Here is an 18,309-nt window from a genome sequence, read left to right as displayed (position 1 = left end):
TTCCAAATAACAATCCAAACCCTGAAATATTCAGTTTACTATTGTGTATGACCAAAAAGGAGCAGTATGTTCGAACATCTGAAGACCTGTTTTTAAAGTTTCTGGCTACAATGAATTGTAGGGACGCATGATAAGGTATTAAGTACTGTATTTCATGTCTCCATCCTCATGGTGCGCCGTCGCGATAAGAGCATACATGTATAATATCATGTTAATTCCACAGAAGAGACTTGATGGTTGCTAAAATAACTCATGATTGCCAAATGAGTTAACTTTCAATATCTTGCATCCCTACTAAATAGTGTAATGTTGCCATGCCTTCCAACCCTGCATATTGTCTTTAAAGATCTGCAGTAAAATAAATACAAACACAACAATTTACATGTATGCTCCCCTCCCCTGAGCCAAAATAAATAAATAAGCCTCTTCCCAGCGTTTAAAGAATCACATGCCTCCCACTGTTTGCACCACCCCTCCCCCCTTATAAATAACGAACACTCCCTCATGGATGTAACGTTTAAATTAAATGATATCAGATCGTTGCTTTTCTTTGACATCTTACAGTTGCTTGTTCATTTCTGGGTCATTGTACAGAATAAAACAGTGTGCAGATCTGAGTTATCCAACTTGTTCCTGTGAAAATGGACAGAGGACATCACAGTTTCCTGTTCCTCCCTGTGTGAATGACAGCTGCATTCATATTAATAACTGAACATTAACCCCAAAAGGAAAACTATACACATCTGGAACATTTAAACTTCGCTTCCTTTCACACATCGGGTCTTTAACCGAGGAGAAGATTAGCTACAGGTTCAAAACAGCTAACGTTAGCCGCCGCTAGCCCCCTCAGAAGTCAGTTACAAACGCTGCTGTGTCGCCATTACATCCCAAAATGACACCGTGATTCATGTGTCGGTGAAGTGTCAGACATGTTGGCTGTGTTTGTAGGAACATAACACAGACCACACAGGTGAGGAGGCGAAGTTAAGGACGGGCCTTTAATGTCACAGACTCTTTGACAGGTATTAGCTTGTTACCGTCGTTAGCCTCAGTAACGGATAACGTTACCTTTTCTATGGGCGCCTGCCGGTGAGCTGCCAGGGAGCGGGCCAGAGACAAGACGGTGTTGAAGTAAAATCCTCTGCTTCCCCCTCCATTAAGAGACATGTTTAAAGGTGCCCTACTGCTGCCACACCGACACAGACATCTTCTTTCATTCGCCCCGAGGAGTACGAGTCCCGACTGACAACTACGGCAAGCGCGAGGTGGTGAGAAAACGCGAAGCAAGGTCACAGTGCAAAGATGCTAAGTCCTTTAGGTTACAGAGGTAACCCTGGTTCTCTGCTTTAGGTTACAGAGGTAACTCTGGTTCTCTTCTCATCGTGAAATACCGAGCGACTGTTTGAGAGAGAAACAGGAGCACATTTTAAAACTTAATTACTCAACATACTGCCAGGTAGCTTAACCTGTAATAATAATACATCAAAATGTATTTGTTGATTAATTTTTGTTTAAAAAATGTAAATCCGCACAGTAACTTCAGTTTTAAAATAAATGTAATGGAGTAAAAAGTACAATATTTGCCTCAGAGATGTAGTGGAGTAGAAGTATATAGTAGCATAAAATGCAAAAAGTCAAGTATAAGCATTACAATATACTTTAGGTACCAAAAGTAAAAGTACTCATGCAGAATGACTCCTTTCTAAGTTGCATATATAATATGTTATTGAGATATATATATAGATATATATATATATTAAATATTTTATATACTTTATTCATAAATCCTAATTATAATATCATTACTTTCATTAATGTTGTTGTAAGCTATTAACATTATCGTCTGTCCTGCATCTCTCTCTGTCTCCCCTTCTGTCTCATTGTGTCATGCGGATTACTGTTATTTTATCATGTTGATCTGTTCTGTACGACATCTATTGCACGTCTGTCCGTCCTGGAAGAGGGATCCCTCCTCAGTTGCTCTTCCTGAGGTTTCTACCATTTTGTTTTCCCCGTTAAAGGGTTTTTTTGGGGGAGTTTTTCCTTATCCGCTGCGAGGGTCCTAAGGACAGAGGGATGTCGTATGCTGTAAAGCCCTGTGAGGCAAACTGTGATTTGTGATATTGGGCTTTATAAATAAAATTGATTGACTGATTATTAATCCCCCTGAGGGGGAATTAATGTGTTCATCGCTTTAATGTTGCAGCTGGTAATGGTGGGGCTAATTTTAATTACTTAACATACTGCCAGGTAACTTAACCTATATATAGTACATCGGAATTTATTTATTTAATATATTTTGTATTGATATAATGAATCCACAAAGTAACTTGAGTTTTAAAATAAATTTTATAGAGTAAAAAGTACAATATTTGCCTTTGAGATGTACTGGAGATGGAAATGGAAAAAGTCAAGTATCAGCATGAAAACATACTTACAGTACTAAAAGCAAACACTCTTATGCACTCTTATGCCCATTTCAATGTCATACTATTGATAAATTAATGTGTTCATCACTTTAATATTGCAAAAGAAGGAAGGGGGAAAAACAAATTACATGTAATTGCAATCAATTACAGTTACTGAGAAAAAATATGTAAAAATATGTAATTAAATTAGTAACTAATCAAAATGTTGGCGATTACAAAGCCTTTACTTCTGAATATATTCTTGGTAAAAAGTTTAAATGTAGAGGAGAACATGCAGTCTGCTGTGCATCTTTTCACCGTGCAGGAACGCCTTCTTTTGGGATATTTCCGGACAACGCAAAGCCGTCGGGACAAATTTGAGCACAACACTTTTGCACTTTCGACTTTTTGAAATTGGCTAGTTTAAAACATTTGTTAGAAAAGTAATCTAAAAGCCATCAAATGTAATAAGGTGAGGTACTTATAATAGTTATATTACTTTACATTTTACAATTTTAACAGTGTGATTAGTAACCTGTAATCTATTAAATTTCAAAAGTAACCCTCTGAGCACTGTATTATCATTATTATTATTATTATTATTATTATTATTATTGTTATTATTATTATTGTTGTTATTATTATAGGTTGCATGATGAGAACTTACAGGCTCCACCTTTACCTGCTGCAACATTTAAGAGACACATACATTAATGCGTCAGCAACTATGATCTGATCATATAATATATATTATTCAGAAACAGGTCATTCTGCATTATGAGTACTTAAAGTATATCTTGCTGTTGATACTTCTACACTTCTACTTTAGATTTGAATGCAGGATTTTCTTTGTTAAATAGTATTTCTACACTGTAGTATTACTACTCCCACCTCTGCTGTGAACAAAAAATCCTTACAAAATGATATCAGGCAGGATGACAGTTGAAATAAACACGACAACATTAACAGTCTGATCCAATGTTTATTTGTCAGCATCCATGTTAGAATTAATTAGACTGAAGGCACAATACTCGGTTTTACTACTGGAATTTTTTCATGTCTTAACATTTAAGAAAAAGCTCTTTAAATAGCTATGACACAGAGTCCACATGTATGTAAACTGGAGCTAAAAAAGAAAACAGTTGTAAAAACAGTTAATTGCATTGCATGTGAATATGTCAGACTCACAAGCTACAAACTCCAGTCTAAAACATGGCATTATATATAAGTATATGAGCAGCAGTTGGCACATTCTGTCATACATTTGTGTAAAAAGTAAAAGGCAATTAACGTGGTTAAAAATTAAAAACGGAATCTGCAATAAAAGCTATCCTAAACCACTCTGGAATGAGATGGAAGGCACTGTTAATGGCACTTCTCTAACAGTCTATGCAATAACGGCAATATGAATTTTAAAAGCAAAAACTTCATCAATAATTACAATGAATTTAGAGGATATGAACATCACAGGAATACTTCAGAAACTGCCTGGAATTAAACATCTGGCACTGCTGCAGCATGTGCAACAGAGCTTATTATCACAAAACAATCTGTAGTGACTGAGCACACACAACATTCAATCATTCTTAATCTCAAAATGAATCTCACAATACATAGGCACTTTTTTATAGCATCAATCTAGCTAATTGATCTAAAACATCTCTGCAACTTAGCACTGTTTTGTGGAAAATGTGCGTTTCTGTAGAAGTCGTGTGACATAATTAAAAGCTGCCTCTCTGGATCTACATGGACCTACAATCTGGATTCATCTGGAAATTGTGATTTAAGGCATTTAGTTGTGAATGTACCTGTAGCCCCTGCGGCATGTGACATGTTAACATAAACGATCTCATCAGAAAATTAAAGAAATAATACTTTTGAAAAGTCTAATAGAGAAACATCTACACATTTGCATAAAGAGGGCTTTACAATGTTCTATCTGTGGTATATTCTCTCATTTCAAGTATGATTTCCTTGCCTGCAGCGTCTTAATCACATTATGTTGGGTCGGGCATTGGTTTTTCTTTGATTAAGTTCATAAAGCATCAGTATAACTGAACTCAAAGCACTGTGGTTGTCTGTGCTGTTGGCTGGCATTCCCAAATCTCAAGTCAATCGAATCTAAATAAATGCCCCGTTCCTTTCCCTGAGCTCGTAAGGAACTTCCCCCCTTCTGGAATTTAAGAAAAACAGCAAGCAGTGACTGCAGTCTGAAGCCTTTTTTCATGCAGATCATGCTTCCACTTGTCATAGCGGTGTTATAAATAAAATCAAGAACATACCAATCCCTTTCTTTCTCTCTGAAAATCACTTAGAGGTAGATATTAGAACCTAGACGCAGGGTTTAAGGAGACTGGTTTGGGACTTGGCCTGGTTAGTAATGTGATTGGCCTGTCCTAACACTCCTGCTTGTTGAGTCGCACCGTTGGGGGGGTCCTTTTCAGTCTGTCTTCCAAACAATGTTTAAGACCTTCACAACTTCGTCGTAGATTATGAAGACTAAGGCCACGTCCATACACACCCGACCCAGCCGGGGCACAGTACCTTTGTAGAACCTGAAGGACAAAGGAAAGAGTGAATATGCTACTTCAGGGCATTAAAAGATGCACCTAAAAGGTTTCAAATACATAAGTCACTTGCAAATGTTATTTAGAAATGGATTATCATGAAAACTTGTTCGCCTTTTTACACAAAACACCACTATACTAATACTAATGACAACATTATCTTTAAAATCCAAAATGGTGGATTAAACTACAGTCCCACTAAAAACATGTACTACAGGCCTTAATATTTGTACATCAGCATGGTGCTGAGAAAAACACTTCTTATGAACTACATGATCAAGTGAAGGGACAACATAAGGGGTCCCAGGATGGTGCCTTGAGGTATTCCACAACAGTGGTGCCCTGAGAACTGACTTCTTGGCAGAGTGGAGAGGAATGTAAAACAACTTCTATTCTAAGGATACTAAACTTTGGCCTGGCAGGGTATGTCTGCACCAACTTAAGAACTCTTTGTATAAAGAAATGAGATATTTCTTTTCCATATTTCTTAAATTTTGCACGTAACCAGCAGTGATTGCGTATTGAGTTCTGAGTATTGCCATACTCAAATGACCTACACTCCTTACTGTTTCTGAATCAGTCTGATAGTTAGTGATACTATTCTCTCTCCCGCCTTCAACTCAAACCACCAAAATATATCATTTAGTCATTACATTCGTATCAGAAACATACTAGTTGACTAATGGAGCAAAATGATTGGTCGCCAAGGAAAATTCTTAGTCAGGGGCAGCCCTAGGTTACACACAGTTAAAATTATTGCAGAATTATTGTGTAAACAGGAGTGTAGATTCTGTAAAGATATGAGGCAAACTCCAAACCGTCCACAAAAACAGCTTAAAATATACAAACTCTTTGTATCATCAGTCAACTGTCTATGAACTTACGCTTTTACTCCTTCATACTTCATGATCTTGATGGCACAGTCCACTGTGCCTTTGTACTTGTGAGCTTCCAGACCCTGTTGAGTATAACATTACTTGTTAGTCACTTTGCTCAGGGTTAAATTACGAGATTCAAACAGGTGAACATGTGATTAAACCAACCTGCATTCTGGTCTTAATGACATCCAGGGGAGTGTTCCCAAACACACTGGCAGCACCAGCAACAGCTCCAAACATACCAGTCACCAGGGGGTTAATTTTTTTGTTGGGGTCATCACCTTAGTGTTTCAGAAACAGAAGATGAAGGCTTTGGCTGCATTTTCATTTTATATGTGGTGATTATAGAGACATGGAAGTTATTCGCTCACACACCTCTGTACCAGTTCCTCAGGGAAGTCATGACGTAGAAGCGGATGGCCTGGTTGGAACCTTGTTTCAACACGGTGGCTGTGAGACCTTGGTACGTCCCCTTCAGTCCTGCAGACACATCAGCATTATTAGATCAAGTTCAGTCCAGTTCAGAAGCTAATGAGGCTGAGAATATAATCTTATAAATAATAGATGTGATGAGTCAAGTACAAAAAGAAGGGAATCATCATGTGGTGGAGCTGGAACAGTAGGGAGCAGTAAAACGCAACAGAGCCTGCAGAAATGCGGAAACCCTCCTTTACCTTGGGATCTAATAATCTCTCTCACTCCATGGAAAAAGCCCTTGTACTTTGGGTTTGCTGATGTCTGATCATGGATGAATTTGACCTGAAATGATATCATAACAATGATTAATAAATTTGTCAAAGCAAAGAGACAAAGGATCAGAACATTAATGACTGTAGAAGCATTTTAAATCAGAGACATGCAGGGTTCTGCAAACAGTAATGCTGTAATAAGCAAAACAGCATTAGAGATGGATGACTGGATGAGTGAAAATGAGAGGAAACTGTTCAGGTAAGTGTTTTTTGTCCTGGTGTCATGGAGGTTGATTCTTGATTGCCCATTTACAAAAATCATCAAAGAAAGAATCTGAGACACAAAATAGTGCAGAATACATACAACATATACAATTAAAATTAAATAATATAAACATATATATACAACGCTATACTATGTATACTACTGCATTAAATATCCTACCTAAGTATTATCAGTGAAATGTACTCATGTACAAGTAAAAGTACTTGCCCTGCAGACAAATGTCTCCTGTAACTGATATATTTTTATATGCACTCATGGGCCACTTTATTAGGTACACCTGTTCAACTGCTTATTAATGCAAATAGCTAATCAGCCCATCACGTGGCAGCAGCTCATTAACATTTAGTCATGCAGACATGGTGAAGACGAGCTGCTGAAGTTCAAACGGAGCATCAGAATGATGAAGAAAGGTGATTGAAGTGACTTTGAACGTGGCATGGTTGTTGGTGCCAGACGGGCTGCTCTGAGTATTTACTGGGATTTTCAGCACAACCATCTCTAGGGTTTACAGAGGATGGTCCCAAAAAGAGAAAATATCCAGTGAGCCAAAATGCCTTGTTGATGCCAGAGGTCAGAGGAGAATGGCCAGACTGGTTCAAGATGATAGAAAGGCAACAGGAAGTCAAATAAGCACTGGTTCCAACCAAGGTGTGCAGAAGAGCATCTCTGAAGCAACAACACCTTGTCCAACCTTGAAGCAGATGGGCTACAGCAGCAGAAGACCACACCAGGTGCCACTCCTGTCAGCTAACAACAGGAAACTGAGGCTACAATTCACACGGGTTTTCTCACCAAAACTGGACAATAGAAGATTGGAAAAACGTTGCCTGGTCTGATGAGTCTGGGTTTCTGGTAAGTAGGCTACGGTAAAGTGCTGGTTATGGTCACATGGCAACGTCAGGCACAAGTCGGCACAGATTAGGCACGTGAGTAGCTAACGCCCAACCTTGCGTTTTTGAGGCAGTAAAAGACACAGCATGTCTGCCTTATTGGTCACATCAGTGTTGTCTTTGCAGCTTGTTACGCTGCCTCCTAGTGGCCAAATAATTAATTAATACATATTTAATAATGTGATTTTTTTTTTACCTTTACTGTCTCCATAGGACACACTACGAACACAGCCTCTGCAACTCCAGCTCCGAGGCCACAGAGGAATCCCGTCATACCGTCTAGTTTTCCATTTTCATCACGCACCTTGTTACTGAGGAACTCAAACACCCCGAATCTGTGAAGTGAAATAAGTGAATGGGGAATCAAAAAAAGGTCAATGACTCAAAATGTAAAATAATGTGTCGCACTCTCTAATAAAGCAGCTTTTATACAGGGTCAATGAATGTAGTGGTTTTAAAGAAAGAAGGAGAAGAAGAAGATGATAATATACTTTATTAATCCCTGAGGGGAATTCATTTTTCTTCACTCTGTTGTCATACACACATAGGCCCAAAATACACACACATGCACAATCAAGGTCAAGGTGATCAAGGTGATAAGCAGACAGCGTTAGCTAGCTTGCTAACGTTGTCTGCTTATTAACACCTTGATCATAACAAAGTATTTTAACTGTCACCACTGCTCACTTTAGAAAGGACACCACAAGAAAACATGTTCTTTGTTTAGATTAATAAATGGACAATAGATCATAGTTTATTTCTAGGTGTCAGCGATCAGCTAAAGTTAGCACACTAGCTATGTTAGCTACATTGCTAATGTTAGCGAGCCTTTCACTTTGCCTGTCTGGATGCAGATGAACTGATCTAAACTCACATAATAGGATTTCTTGCGGTGTCCTTTCTAAAGTGAGCAGTGGTGAAAGTTAATATACTTTGTTATGATCGAGGTGCTATAAGCAGACAGCGTTAGCTAGCTAGTTAATTATCAATGTTTATTTTTGGAAGTATACAGGTAAGAAGTCATATTAAGTCAAAGTCCTACGATATAGCTGAAAACATAATTATAAACTATGTCAAATTACCACTGGAAAATCACAAGGCTTCACAGTTTTATAAAGTAACCAACTTCCTCGTGTGTGATGTGTCTCTTAATGTGAAATTCATTTGGCGAAGGGAAGAAACTGATGGTGAGAGACGGTCGAAAATTGTGTCAGGAAGTGGTGAATATGTGAAAGAAGCGCGGGGGAAGCTCAGACAATATAAAGTACTGCATAGATATTATCACACACTGTTATGTCTCTACAGAATGAAGTCAAATAACAGCAGCTGTTTGAGATGTAAAACTGAAACAGGAACTTTCCTGCACTGTATATGGGAACGTAGTTTGGTCAGACCACTCAGGATTCATTATGCTGTGTCTCAAATCGCGTACTTCTGTACTTACACTTAATATTTTGAGTGCATAAGTGCGTTCACAATGAGAAGAATGGAAAATGCAGTGCACTATGAGTACCCAGATGGTGCACTCAAAACAGTCAGAAAGTTGAGTGTGGAGCTATGGACACTTCTCGCACTCAATGGTCGCCATCTTGGCTACGTAGCAGAAGGGGAGGGACCACTTTTCAAACTGCAAATGGCGGCCGAGGACTGTGCGACCGTGAACGTTGCTGCATTGTACAAATACTTTTTGCACTAAGCACCACTACACTGTTGTCAGGTATAAGCCAGCAGTATGTTTGCTGGGTTAATTTAGCAGTCTGTAATGATTAGGTACTGCAAACAATAACGCGAATGCTAATGCTAGTTTGCTAACTAGCTAATTTGCGATTAAAACGGAAGATTAACCTACAATATTCTGAACCTGCTCTGTGATCATGTGACCCTGTAGAGTGATGTGTGAGGACATATGTGTGTTTCCTTCTCTTTCCTTACAGACATATTTGTTAATATTTTTTTATGTACTGGAGTCCACCTCCATATTATAAAAAATACGTGCCTTGTATGTATGTACATGTATGCATGGACAATAATATATGTATGCCATGTGCCGAGCCTTTCAAACCAACAAAAACATGAATAATTAAAAAAATATCTGTCATATACATATATATGAGTTATTTTTGTGTGACAAAGTTAAAAGGTAGTAACAATGGTATATTTAGAGGTAGGTTTATCTATATGAGGAAGCTGTCTGTTTCATTTCAGTCAGTGACTGATGAAGAAGAGGTGGGATATAATACGTTTATACTTCCTCACACTCCTTATCAAATGTGTAAATCAAACTAACTTTACACTGACAGCTGCTTTTCATTATTTGTGAATACTACTTTCATTCTGTCTGTTCATGTCTATTTTTTTACGTTTAAAATAAATATCAAATGTTACGGTTTTAAAATTGCTTATTTTGTCCAACTAACAACCAAAACCCAAAGATATTTATTTTACAATGATATGAAAACAGAGAAGCAGCAAACCGTCACATCAGAGAAGCTGGAGCTAATGTGGGATATGAAGACATGTAAACTGTTCATACATTCACAAAGTGTGTGTGTGTGTGTGTGTGCTCAGGTGTGTGAGGCTGCGGTACCTGACAGCTGCTTTAGGTATAGAGCCGTACAGCAGCGAGCTCAGCCCTCTGTAGAGACCCCTCACCCCATGACCGTTCACCGTCTGCTTCACACAGTCGACTGTAGGAGGCCGACACAGGAGACGTCACCAAACTATCATTTATTACACCCGAATCTAAAAACTACAAAACTGTTGCCAAGAAAAACCTGCAGCTGCTTTGTTATGGAAACCTCACTGCAATGGTGAAGTTGTTAAAAGATGAGAGCAGTGAATCTGTGGGCTCTATGTGTGTGTGTGTGTGTGTGTGTGTGTGTGTGTGTGTTACAGCCTGAATCAACAGCTCTTCATACTGAGTTTCCTCAGAAAAACACAGTGGGTGCCAAAGTTCACCAGCTCCCATCGGACAGATAAATACTAACCTACTGCGCACATACATACGTGTTCCTTCATGTCTGAACTTAAATCTGTAAGAACACAACGTCTACACTGACTGTTTCACATGCAGTGAGGGATGAGTTTGTGTTTATAAGATGGAGGTCTCATTAAAGAGGTATTAATATAACGATATGTTTATTACTAAGGTGGTAGTTTGCAGTAAAAAGCTACCACCTCAGTAATAACTACTGCTCAATTTTATCTTATTTTATTTTATTTTATTTTTATTACATTTTTCTATATCAATATAACCATCTATTTTATTTACATTTTTCTTTATAATAATAATAATAATAATAATAATAAGTTAACATTATTATAATTATGATTATTATTATTTTTAATTATAAATACACAGAGAGAAAATTAAATAAAATAGAGAGATGGTAATTGTGATAAAAACAAGGTAAAAATTAAGTAAAGTAACAAGTAAACATTAAGTAATAAAATAAAAGTACTTATATAAAAATAAAATAAATAATAAAAATAAGTGTGATAACAGATAAAAACACATTTTTGCTTAAATTTTTGTATTGCTATCACCATCTCTATATAATAATAATAATAATAATAATAATAATAATAATATTAATGATTTTATATTATTTTCACTTTTATAATACTAAAATAATTATATAAATTATATAATAGCATTATCATAGTAAAAATAAATAATAAAAATAAAGTGAAAATAAAAATTAATACGCATAGTATCATAATAGTGGAAATAAATAAAGTAAATAAATAAAAATAAAATAATTTATTAAAATACAAAAAGTAAAAGTATTATAATAGTAAAAGAAAAAGAAAAATGTTTGCATCACTATCACTATTTCTATAATACAAATTATTATTATTACTACTATTATTATTATTAGTAGTAGTAGTAGTAGTAGTGTGTCTCTTACTGTTTTACGACTCTTGTATATTTACTCGTCCAGAAATGTGCATCGAAATTTAGCCACTGAACTACTGATTTATGTGTGGCCTGAAAATCCTTGTAAACAAAACATGTATTAGAGGTAAATAAAAATGTATACCTTTCCAACAGCATCAGTTGAACATAAACACCATTATCTTTGTAAATGTGGAAGTTGCTGCCTGAGCTGTTGCATTATTTGATTACATCAGATTTAACAGGTGTTCCTAATAAAGTGACCACAGAGTGTAGTTGCATTATAATGACTCATGATAACATCAGCACTCAGGTTTCACAACAAATTTAAACAGACGGTGGAGACGAACTCACCGATGCCTCTGTATTTGGGAGGATTGGCCTTCTCGTCGAGCTGCAGCTGTGTTTTCACGTACTCTGTGGGGAAGGTGATGCAGATCTCGATGCCTCCTGCGATCCCACCTGGAATAACAGTCACAACACGCCGTTACACTCAGACTCAGAGTCAGGAAGCATTAACATTGTAAAGGTTTTACTGTCAACACCACACAAGTGCACTTCAGGGAGAAAGATGCATTCAGACAGACAGTGTAACGACAAACAATTATTGATCATGAAAATGCAGTTTATCTTCATCTGATCTACTTTACAACACAAATATGTGTTTCTTTGAAAACTCTTAACTATCCACAATAATTCAGGATCTATTTGAGATGCTCATACAGACTTAATGACAACACAGAATATTATAATTTTGGCCTGTTTTTTAAACTTATTTCATCGGTTTATTTCACTTTATGTATTTAATTTAATTTAACTTAATTTTGGGCTGTCAGGATAGCAGATTTTTTACAACACAATTACCGTGGACAAAAGATTTCACAATAATGATGTTATCGCATTATCTATAGAATTTTTCTCTTAAAAGCTAACAGTCAAATTCATCTTCAACTTTGTTTAGTGTGCGTTTTGTCTCTTTTTTTGGCAAATTAATTACACTCAGAATACGAGTGTCTACACGTGTACAAAAGCGCACAAAAAGAGTAATTACAATTAGCAGATAGTGAAAAGGCCACCAGATGGTGTTGGAGGAGGGAGGGAAAGTAAGTGTGTTAAAAAAATAAATAAATAAAAAACAAATTTAAGAGGTACTGGATTATTTAAATAAATAAATAAATATTATTTTTTATTTTAAATATATTTAGAATATTCATCAGTATATTATAACATTTATAAAATTTTATAATATTTAATATTTAAACTTTTTTAATATAACAGTTATCGTCAATACCAATGTATCGTGACACCCTTAATTGTTTAGAAATATTTATTCATTTATTGTATTTTCTTTGTATTTTGTAAAGAGTAATATGACGTTTGTTATTTACATTTTGTCTATACTGTGTTTAAAAAAAATGGGAAAAATAACAAAATATAAATCATTAAAAAATATACTGTGTTCACTCAAAGATTTGTTTTACAAACTACAAATTTTGCTTGTAAGTGGCAAACTTTATTACACCAACTTACATGTTGAGGCATTTCCACAGCTTTTTTCATAGTGAATAAATTTAATTATATTTATCCAGAATTTCATACAAATACATGCAATAAAATGTGCTTCCCAAAAAATAATAAATTAATAAAAAATAAAAACACAGATGCAAAACTAGGAGCATTAAAACAAAGTAGAACATTTTTTTAAAGAGGTAAAATAATAATAATAAATATAAACACAATTAATAGTAAATAAATAACACCATAAGTGTGTAAAAAAAGTTTATAGGTTAAAGTTTGAGGAGATGACTTGAAAGTTTCCCTTAATAGTTGTCAGCAGGGTGCACGTTAGTCGTCATCACAGGAAGTCTGTGTGTGTGTGAGTGTGTCATGCACAGCGTCTCATCTACAGCGTGAACCCGGTCCACCTTAAAACCCTGGATGTCACACATCTGCCGTTCAACAGCAAACACGCAGCCTGCAGCTGATTGGCTCGGCTGATCTCAGTACGATCCTGCCTACAGATACTCCCCCTGGCCCGACTCCAACTCAAGGGGGTGTGTGGCCTTCAGGGCACATACTGTGCATTACAGACCCACAGACCCACAGCCTGAGAGTGGTGCGACTCCTCTGGTGAGCTGGAAACATTTGCATGAAGCAGCAGTAAAGGAGCAGACGAGTGAGAAGTTGACGTCCATACTTGTTCTTTCATCTCAAAATACTTCTACGGGCCTCGACTAACAAGTAGTTGCTAAAACAAAACATTTTCTATTTTAAAAAAACTTTAAAAAGCTTTACAGTGAAGCGTGGAGGCTATGTGGTTAACTTATGAGCTTAAATCCATCCTCGCTCTTTAAAAAGGGCCCTTTGTTGCTGCTTTAACATGCACACACCCTCTCTTGCAAAATGCCATGCAGAGAATTACAACACACCAGTTGTGCTCGTGCAAAAACAAGATTACAGTGTTTGTTGTGCATGCTGGCTACACACCCAGGCATTCCTCTGGCTCTACACAGCTGTAGCTGCACCTACTCATTAGACTTGCATCAAAAAACAGTCCACATCATCATCATCATCTGTAAACAAACCTATGTGTGGTACCTGCATTGTGTCCGTGTATTCAAGCTGGAAAAAGATATAGAACCAGTTTATCGAGTCCGACACGTACAGACAATAAACAGGTGTTTTTAAAGTTTCAGACTTTGTTTAAAGACACTTTCAACACAAAATCCACCTTTTAATCATTCAAGATCAAACACATGACCACTCTGTGATACCTGTTGTTTTATGCTCTCATAATTAAGGCTTGTAAAGTGTGTGATTACTGTAATTACAGGAAGCTACACTGGTTATTGTCATGGATTAGATAATGTTTGTGTAAACATTACTCATAATCACACTGTCAATAAATACTGTGACATTTTTGGACATGCTTGACAACAGTCAGATGAACCTTGACACCACTCCCATGTATGTACACTGAATATGAAGCTACAGCAAGCAGCTAGTTAGCTTAGCTTTGCTTAGCATAGAGACTGGAAACACAGGGAAACAGCTAGCCTAGCTTTGTGCGAAGGTAACAAAATCCAGCTACCAGCCCACTAGTTAGATGAACCCTGAAACCACTCTCATGTCTGTATGCTAAACATAAAGATACAGCCAGCTAGCCTAGCTTAGCATAGAGACTAGAAACACAGGGAAACAGCTAGCCTAGCTTTGTGTGAAGGTAACAAAATCCAGTTACCAGCAACAAAAGCTGACAAAAGAATACAATATATGTTGTCTATTTTAAAAGTTAAGTATAAACACTACAAAAAGTGTTTTTTAGTGAAGATATTTCCTGGGACGTAGTCAGGCTATCCTGTTTCCGGGATAGTAAGCTAGGCTAACCATCTCCTAGCTTTATGGTGCGATTCATTTGCACTGGGAAGTCGGAATATCTGAGTTGCCGGTTGAATATTTCAACTCTAACGCCCCCAAAAAATTGTTTTTTTTTTATTCGGAAAGTCAAAGGCCCCTCACTAACCACAAACTCAAATCCAAGATGGCTACTCTGTGCATCAACAGTAGTGAAAGCTGTAGTAATACTCTGTTTATTAGCACATCTGACTTATTTGTGTCTCATTAAAACATTCACACACAGTATTGTCCAACTTCTATCTGTGGTCATGTTGCAACAGTGTTCGTAGCGCAAAATACAACGTAACGCATTGTTATCACCTGATATTGCTAACAGTAGCTAACCTGGCTTGAACTGGTATTGCTAACATCATATTGGCTTTCTGACTTGTTGCGTACGGTCGACTCAGGTGTGATGTCATTTGATTTCTGATTTCCGACTTGATAGTTGGAGGAGCTTTACTAGCCCTGACTGCAAAATCCAAGATGGCTACTCCACGCATCAACGATAATGAAAATACAGAGGTAAATAAATAAATAATTAATACATGGATTAAAATAGATACATAAAAAGAAGAAATAAATGCTATAAAATAATTAAGTATCATTATCATACAGACACAGAAATACAGAAATAAATAAATGTAGATGTACAAAAATGTAGAAATTTCTTTGCGATATTTTTGTGTGCCTCATTTAAATATTTACTTTTTAAATTGTATTTGTTTATGCATTTATTTCAACATTTTTTTCAACATTTATTTAATTATTTTTTATATTCTTTTCTTTTTTTATTTACTAATTTCGTATTTCAGCATTAATTAATTTAATAATTTCTGTATTTATATAATATATTTAAATATGTATTTAATATTCAGAATATTTATAACATAATTGTTTGTTTGTTTGTTTAATTATTCCTGTCAATATTTATATATTTATTTATTTATTTATTTATTTATCGATACTTAAGTCATTTTAAATCGTCCATGTTAAGAAATGTACTTCTAAGCATTTCTGTCTTATTAGTGTCTCATTAAATCAGTCGTACGCATCGTACTGTCCAATTTTTATCTGTGGTCATGTTGCGACAGTGTTAGTGATGCAAAATACACCGTAATGTGTAACTGATATTGCTGACAACATAGGCGGTCGACACCGCTGTGACGTCATTCCCAGTTTTGACTTTGGACTTCAGACGTAAATGGTACGCAGCATTAGCTTCATATTTCGCAAGAGACGGACGCAGGTGATGTCGATGTTTTCTTACAACTCAGTGTATATATTTACCAAGATGTCAAAACTGTACCTTTAAACTTGTTGGGGTTTTTTGCATTTTTGTGGTTTGAGGCAAAGATTTTTATGTGTGACAAAAATAAATTAAACATAATTATACATTAGGTTCAGTCCTCATTTCACCCTCAGTGTAACAGGGGCTGCTGTCTGTTTCAGAGGGATTAGTGGTTTCATAAAGCCTTGGCGTGTGATGTAATTATTCTCTTGTGACTTGTTGATAGCTGCTTTGTCATCCTGTATTTTGGACCAACCTCACTGTACTCTGTCTCATGGCTACAGCACACAACATCTGAAAACCACCCTGCTCTCCAGCAGCTTTAATGTGGCCCTGCTTGTAGATCAAACAGCATGGATAATCATCTCTGACCTTTCGTGGCCCTTTTGCCAAAGCTCCTGGACTCAGCTTGTGACAGGCCTGTTGTAACCCAGGTGAACGTGCACAGAGGCTGACGGAGCAATGTGCTTTGTCATCGTGGCTCGTGGAACTGAACATGGAGACCCGGCGGCCTCTGTGCACACAGTGTGAGGTCACCAGGTCACGGCAAAACACCCACTGAACTGCTGCCGGCAGAGTGCAGAGAATTATACAGACACATGAAGTTTCTCTTCTGAACTTTGGAGGTTCGAACATCATCAGATGCAACAGTTGCTCTTTCTTATAGTGTTGCAGTGTTGCCAGTAATGATTGCCCTGTAGAGGTTTGAGCATCTGTCACTGATTGACTAATGAGGCAAGTGATCAGCTCATGTCAGACAGGCTTCTGTGTGGGTGAAGTTTAAAGGTCCGAGCACACACAGACTGTCCAACAAGCTGCTGTGTGCAGAGGTTATGCATCAATCTGGAGCTGCAGATATCACAGTTACTTTTATTTGACTTTAAACCCAGTGTCTCGTGCCTGCAGAGCACAGTGCACCTCTCCTGTGTGTTTAAGCAGCATGCACTCTCAGTAAACAGCTGTGCTCACCCTGCCTCACAGCTCTAACTTGTAAACAACTTCACTTTCCGCCTCTGAGTGTGTGTGTGTGCAGAAACTTTCTTACCTGCCAGGATCGCCTTCCCCGGGTGTGTGAACTTAGCTCCCCCCGCCGGAGCTGCAGCAGCCAAACACTGAGGTCTGTGGAACGGACTCACAAATCGAGGCTGCCCGGACATGACTGCGAGACCTCGGCCTAACTTTGTGCTCTGTAATGTGTCAGCAGGTTGTGCTCGGTGTGCTCAGAGCCAGTCAGCAGCAGTCAGTGTCCTCTCCTGCAGTGTGTGTGCTGTGTGCAGGAAGCAGCTCCGGTGCAGACCCTGACCATTGGACTCTGGGTGCAGATGTGGACTTGATAGTGTCTGTGGACTTTTCACTGTGAGGTTCCCTCCGTCGAGTCTGTGTTCAGTCAGGGCGGGGCAGGACACCATACTTTCCCCCGAGACGGAAAAAAACGCAATGTTTGTCACAAACATTTAAGGTGGACCGGAGAGTTCCTCTGCACAGCGCTGACTCAGGCTGCAGTTTGTCCCGCCCACCTTAAATACCACTGATGGCCTCTAGAGGGAGCTGTTAGTCAGCTGACTGCTGCACAGAGAGCAGCAACTGTAAGGGACTGTTCTTTACATCATTTATTATTTTTTCTTTTTTATTTTTTTTTAATTTCTTGTCTCTTTTTTTCCTACCTTAAGTTTGCTTCATGCATCTGCACATGTGACTCCTCCCCTTTCGCCTGATCCTCTGGTTCTCATGCCACTTCATCTACACACACCAAGAAACACACAAAATGCCACTGAGAAATGTTTCCAGCACCTTGTTTGATCTGTGACACCAAGAATTAAAAAGGGGGTCCAACCTGGTACCAGCAAGGTGTACCTAATAAAGTGGCCTGTGAGTGTAAGTACAAAATACAATAATCTAAACTTGGATGCCCCTCCCCTAAGCCAAAATAAAAACCGCAAGCCCATTCACAGTGTTTAAAAACTTCTTTGACATGCTTCCCCCTCATGAATAACAAACAGTCCCTT

At 37.5% G+C, this 18,309-nt stretch overlaps 2 protein-coding genes across 3 annotated transcripts in view; both read right to left on the bottom strand.

Annotated features, from left to right (window-relative positions):
* pi4kaa (phosphatidylinositol 4-kinase, catalytic, alpha a) overlaps positions 1–1,305 on the bottom strand; it is a 40,426-nt gene extending 39,121 nt beyond the window's left edge. Inside the window, exon 1 of one of the 2 annotated variants that reach the window (XM_049604421.1) lies at positions 1,069–1,305. In XM_049604421.1, coding sequence (XP_049460378.1) covers positions 1,069–1,167 — 99 coding nt within the window. In that variant the 5' untranslated portion in view covers positions 1,168–1,305. The remainder of the gene's footprint in view (positions 1–1,068) is intronic. The other variant, XM_049604422.1, reaches the window with a different exon arrangement.
* Positions 1,306–3,370: 2,065 nt separating this feature from the next.
* On the bottom strand, positions 3,371–17,712 carry slc25a1b (slc25a1 solute carrier family 25 member 1b). Its single transcript, XM_049604487.1, has 9 exons — positions 17,349–17,712; positions 11,971–12,078; positions 10,306–10,405; positions 7,915–8,053; positions 6,528–6,612; positions 6,229–6,333; positions 6,019–6,134; positions 5,860–5,933; positions 3,371–4,963 (listed from the first exon to the last, which is right to left on the bottom strand). Exons 1-9 carry the CDS (start codon positions 17,458–17,460, stop codon positions 4,849–4,851), a joined length of 954 nt encoding a protein of 317 aa, XP_049460444.1. The 5' UTR covers positions 17,461–17,712; the 3' UTR covers positions 3,371–4,848.
* Between the last annotated feature and the right edge of the window lie 597 nt (positions 17,713–18,309).

Source organism: Epinephelus fuscoguttatus, linkage group LG18 (assembly GCF_011397635.1).
Source record: "Epinephelus fuscoguttatus linkage group LG18, E.fuscoguttatus.final_Chr_v1".
NCBI lineage: Eukaryota > Metazoa > Chordata > Actinopteri > Perciformes > Serranidae > Epinephelus > Epinephelus fuscoguttatus.
The sequence above is the reverse complement of the archived record's forward strand: the minus strand, read 5'-3'. Positions and strand labels throughout refer to the sequence as shown.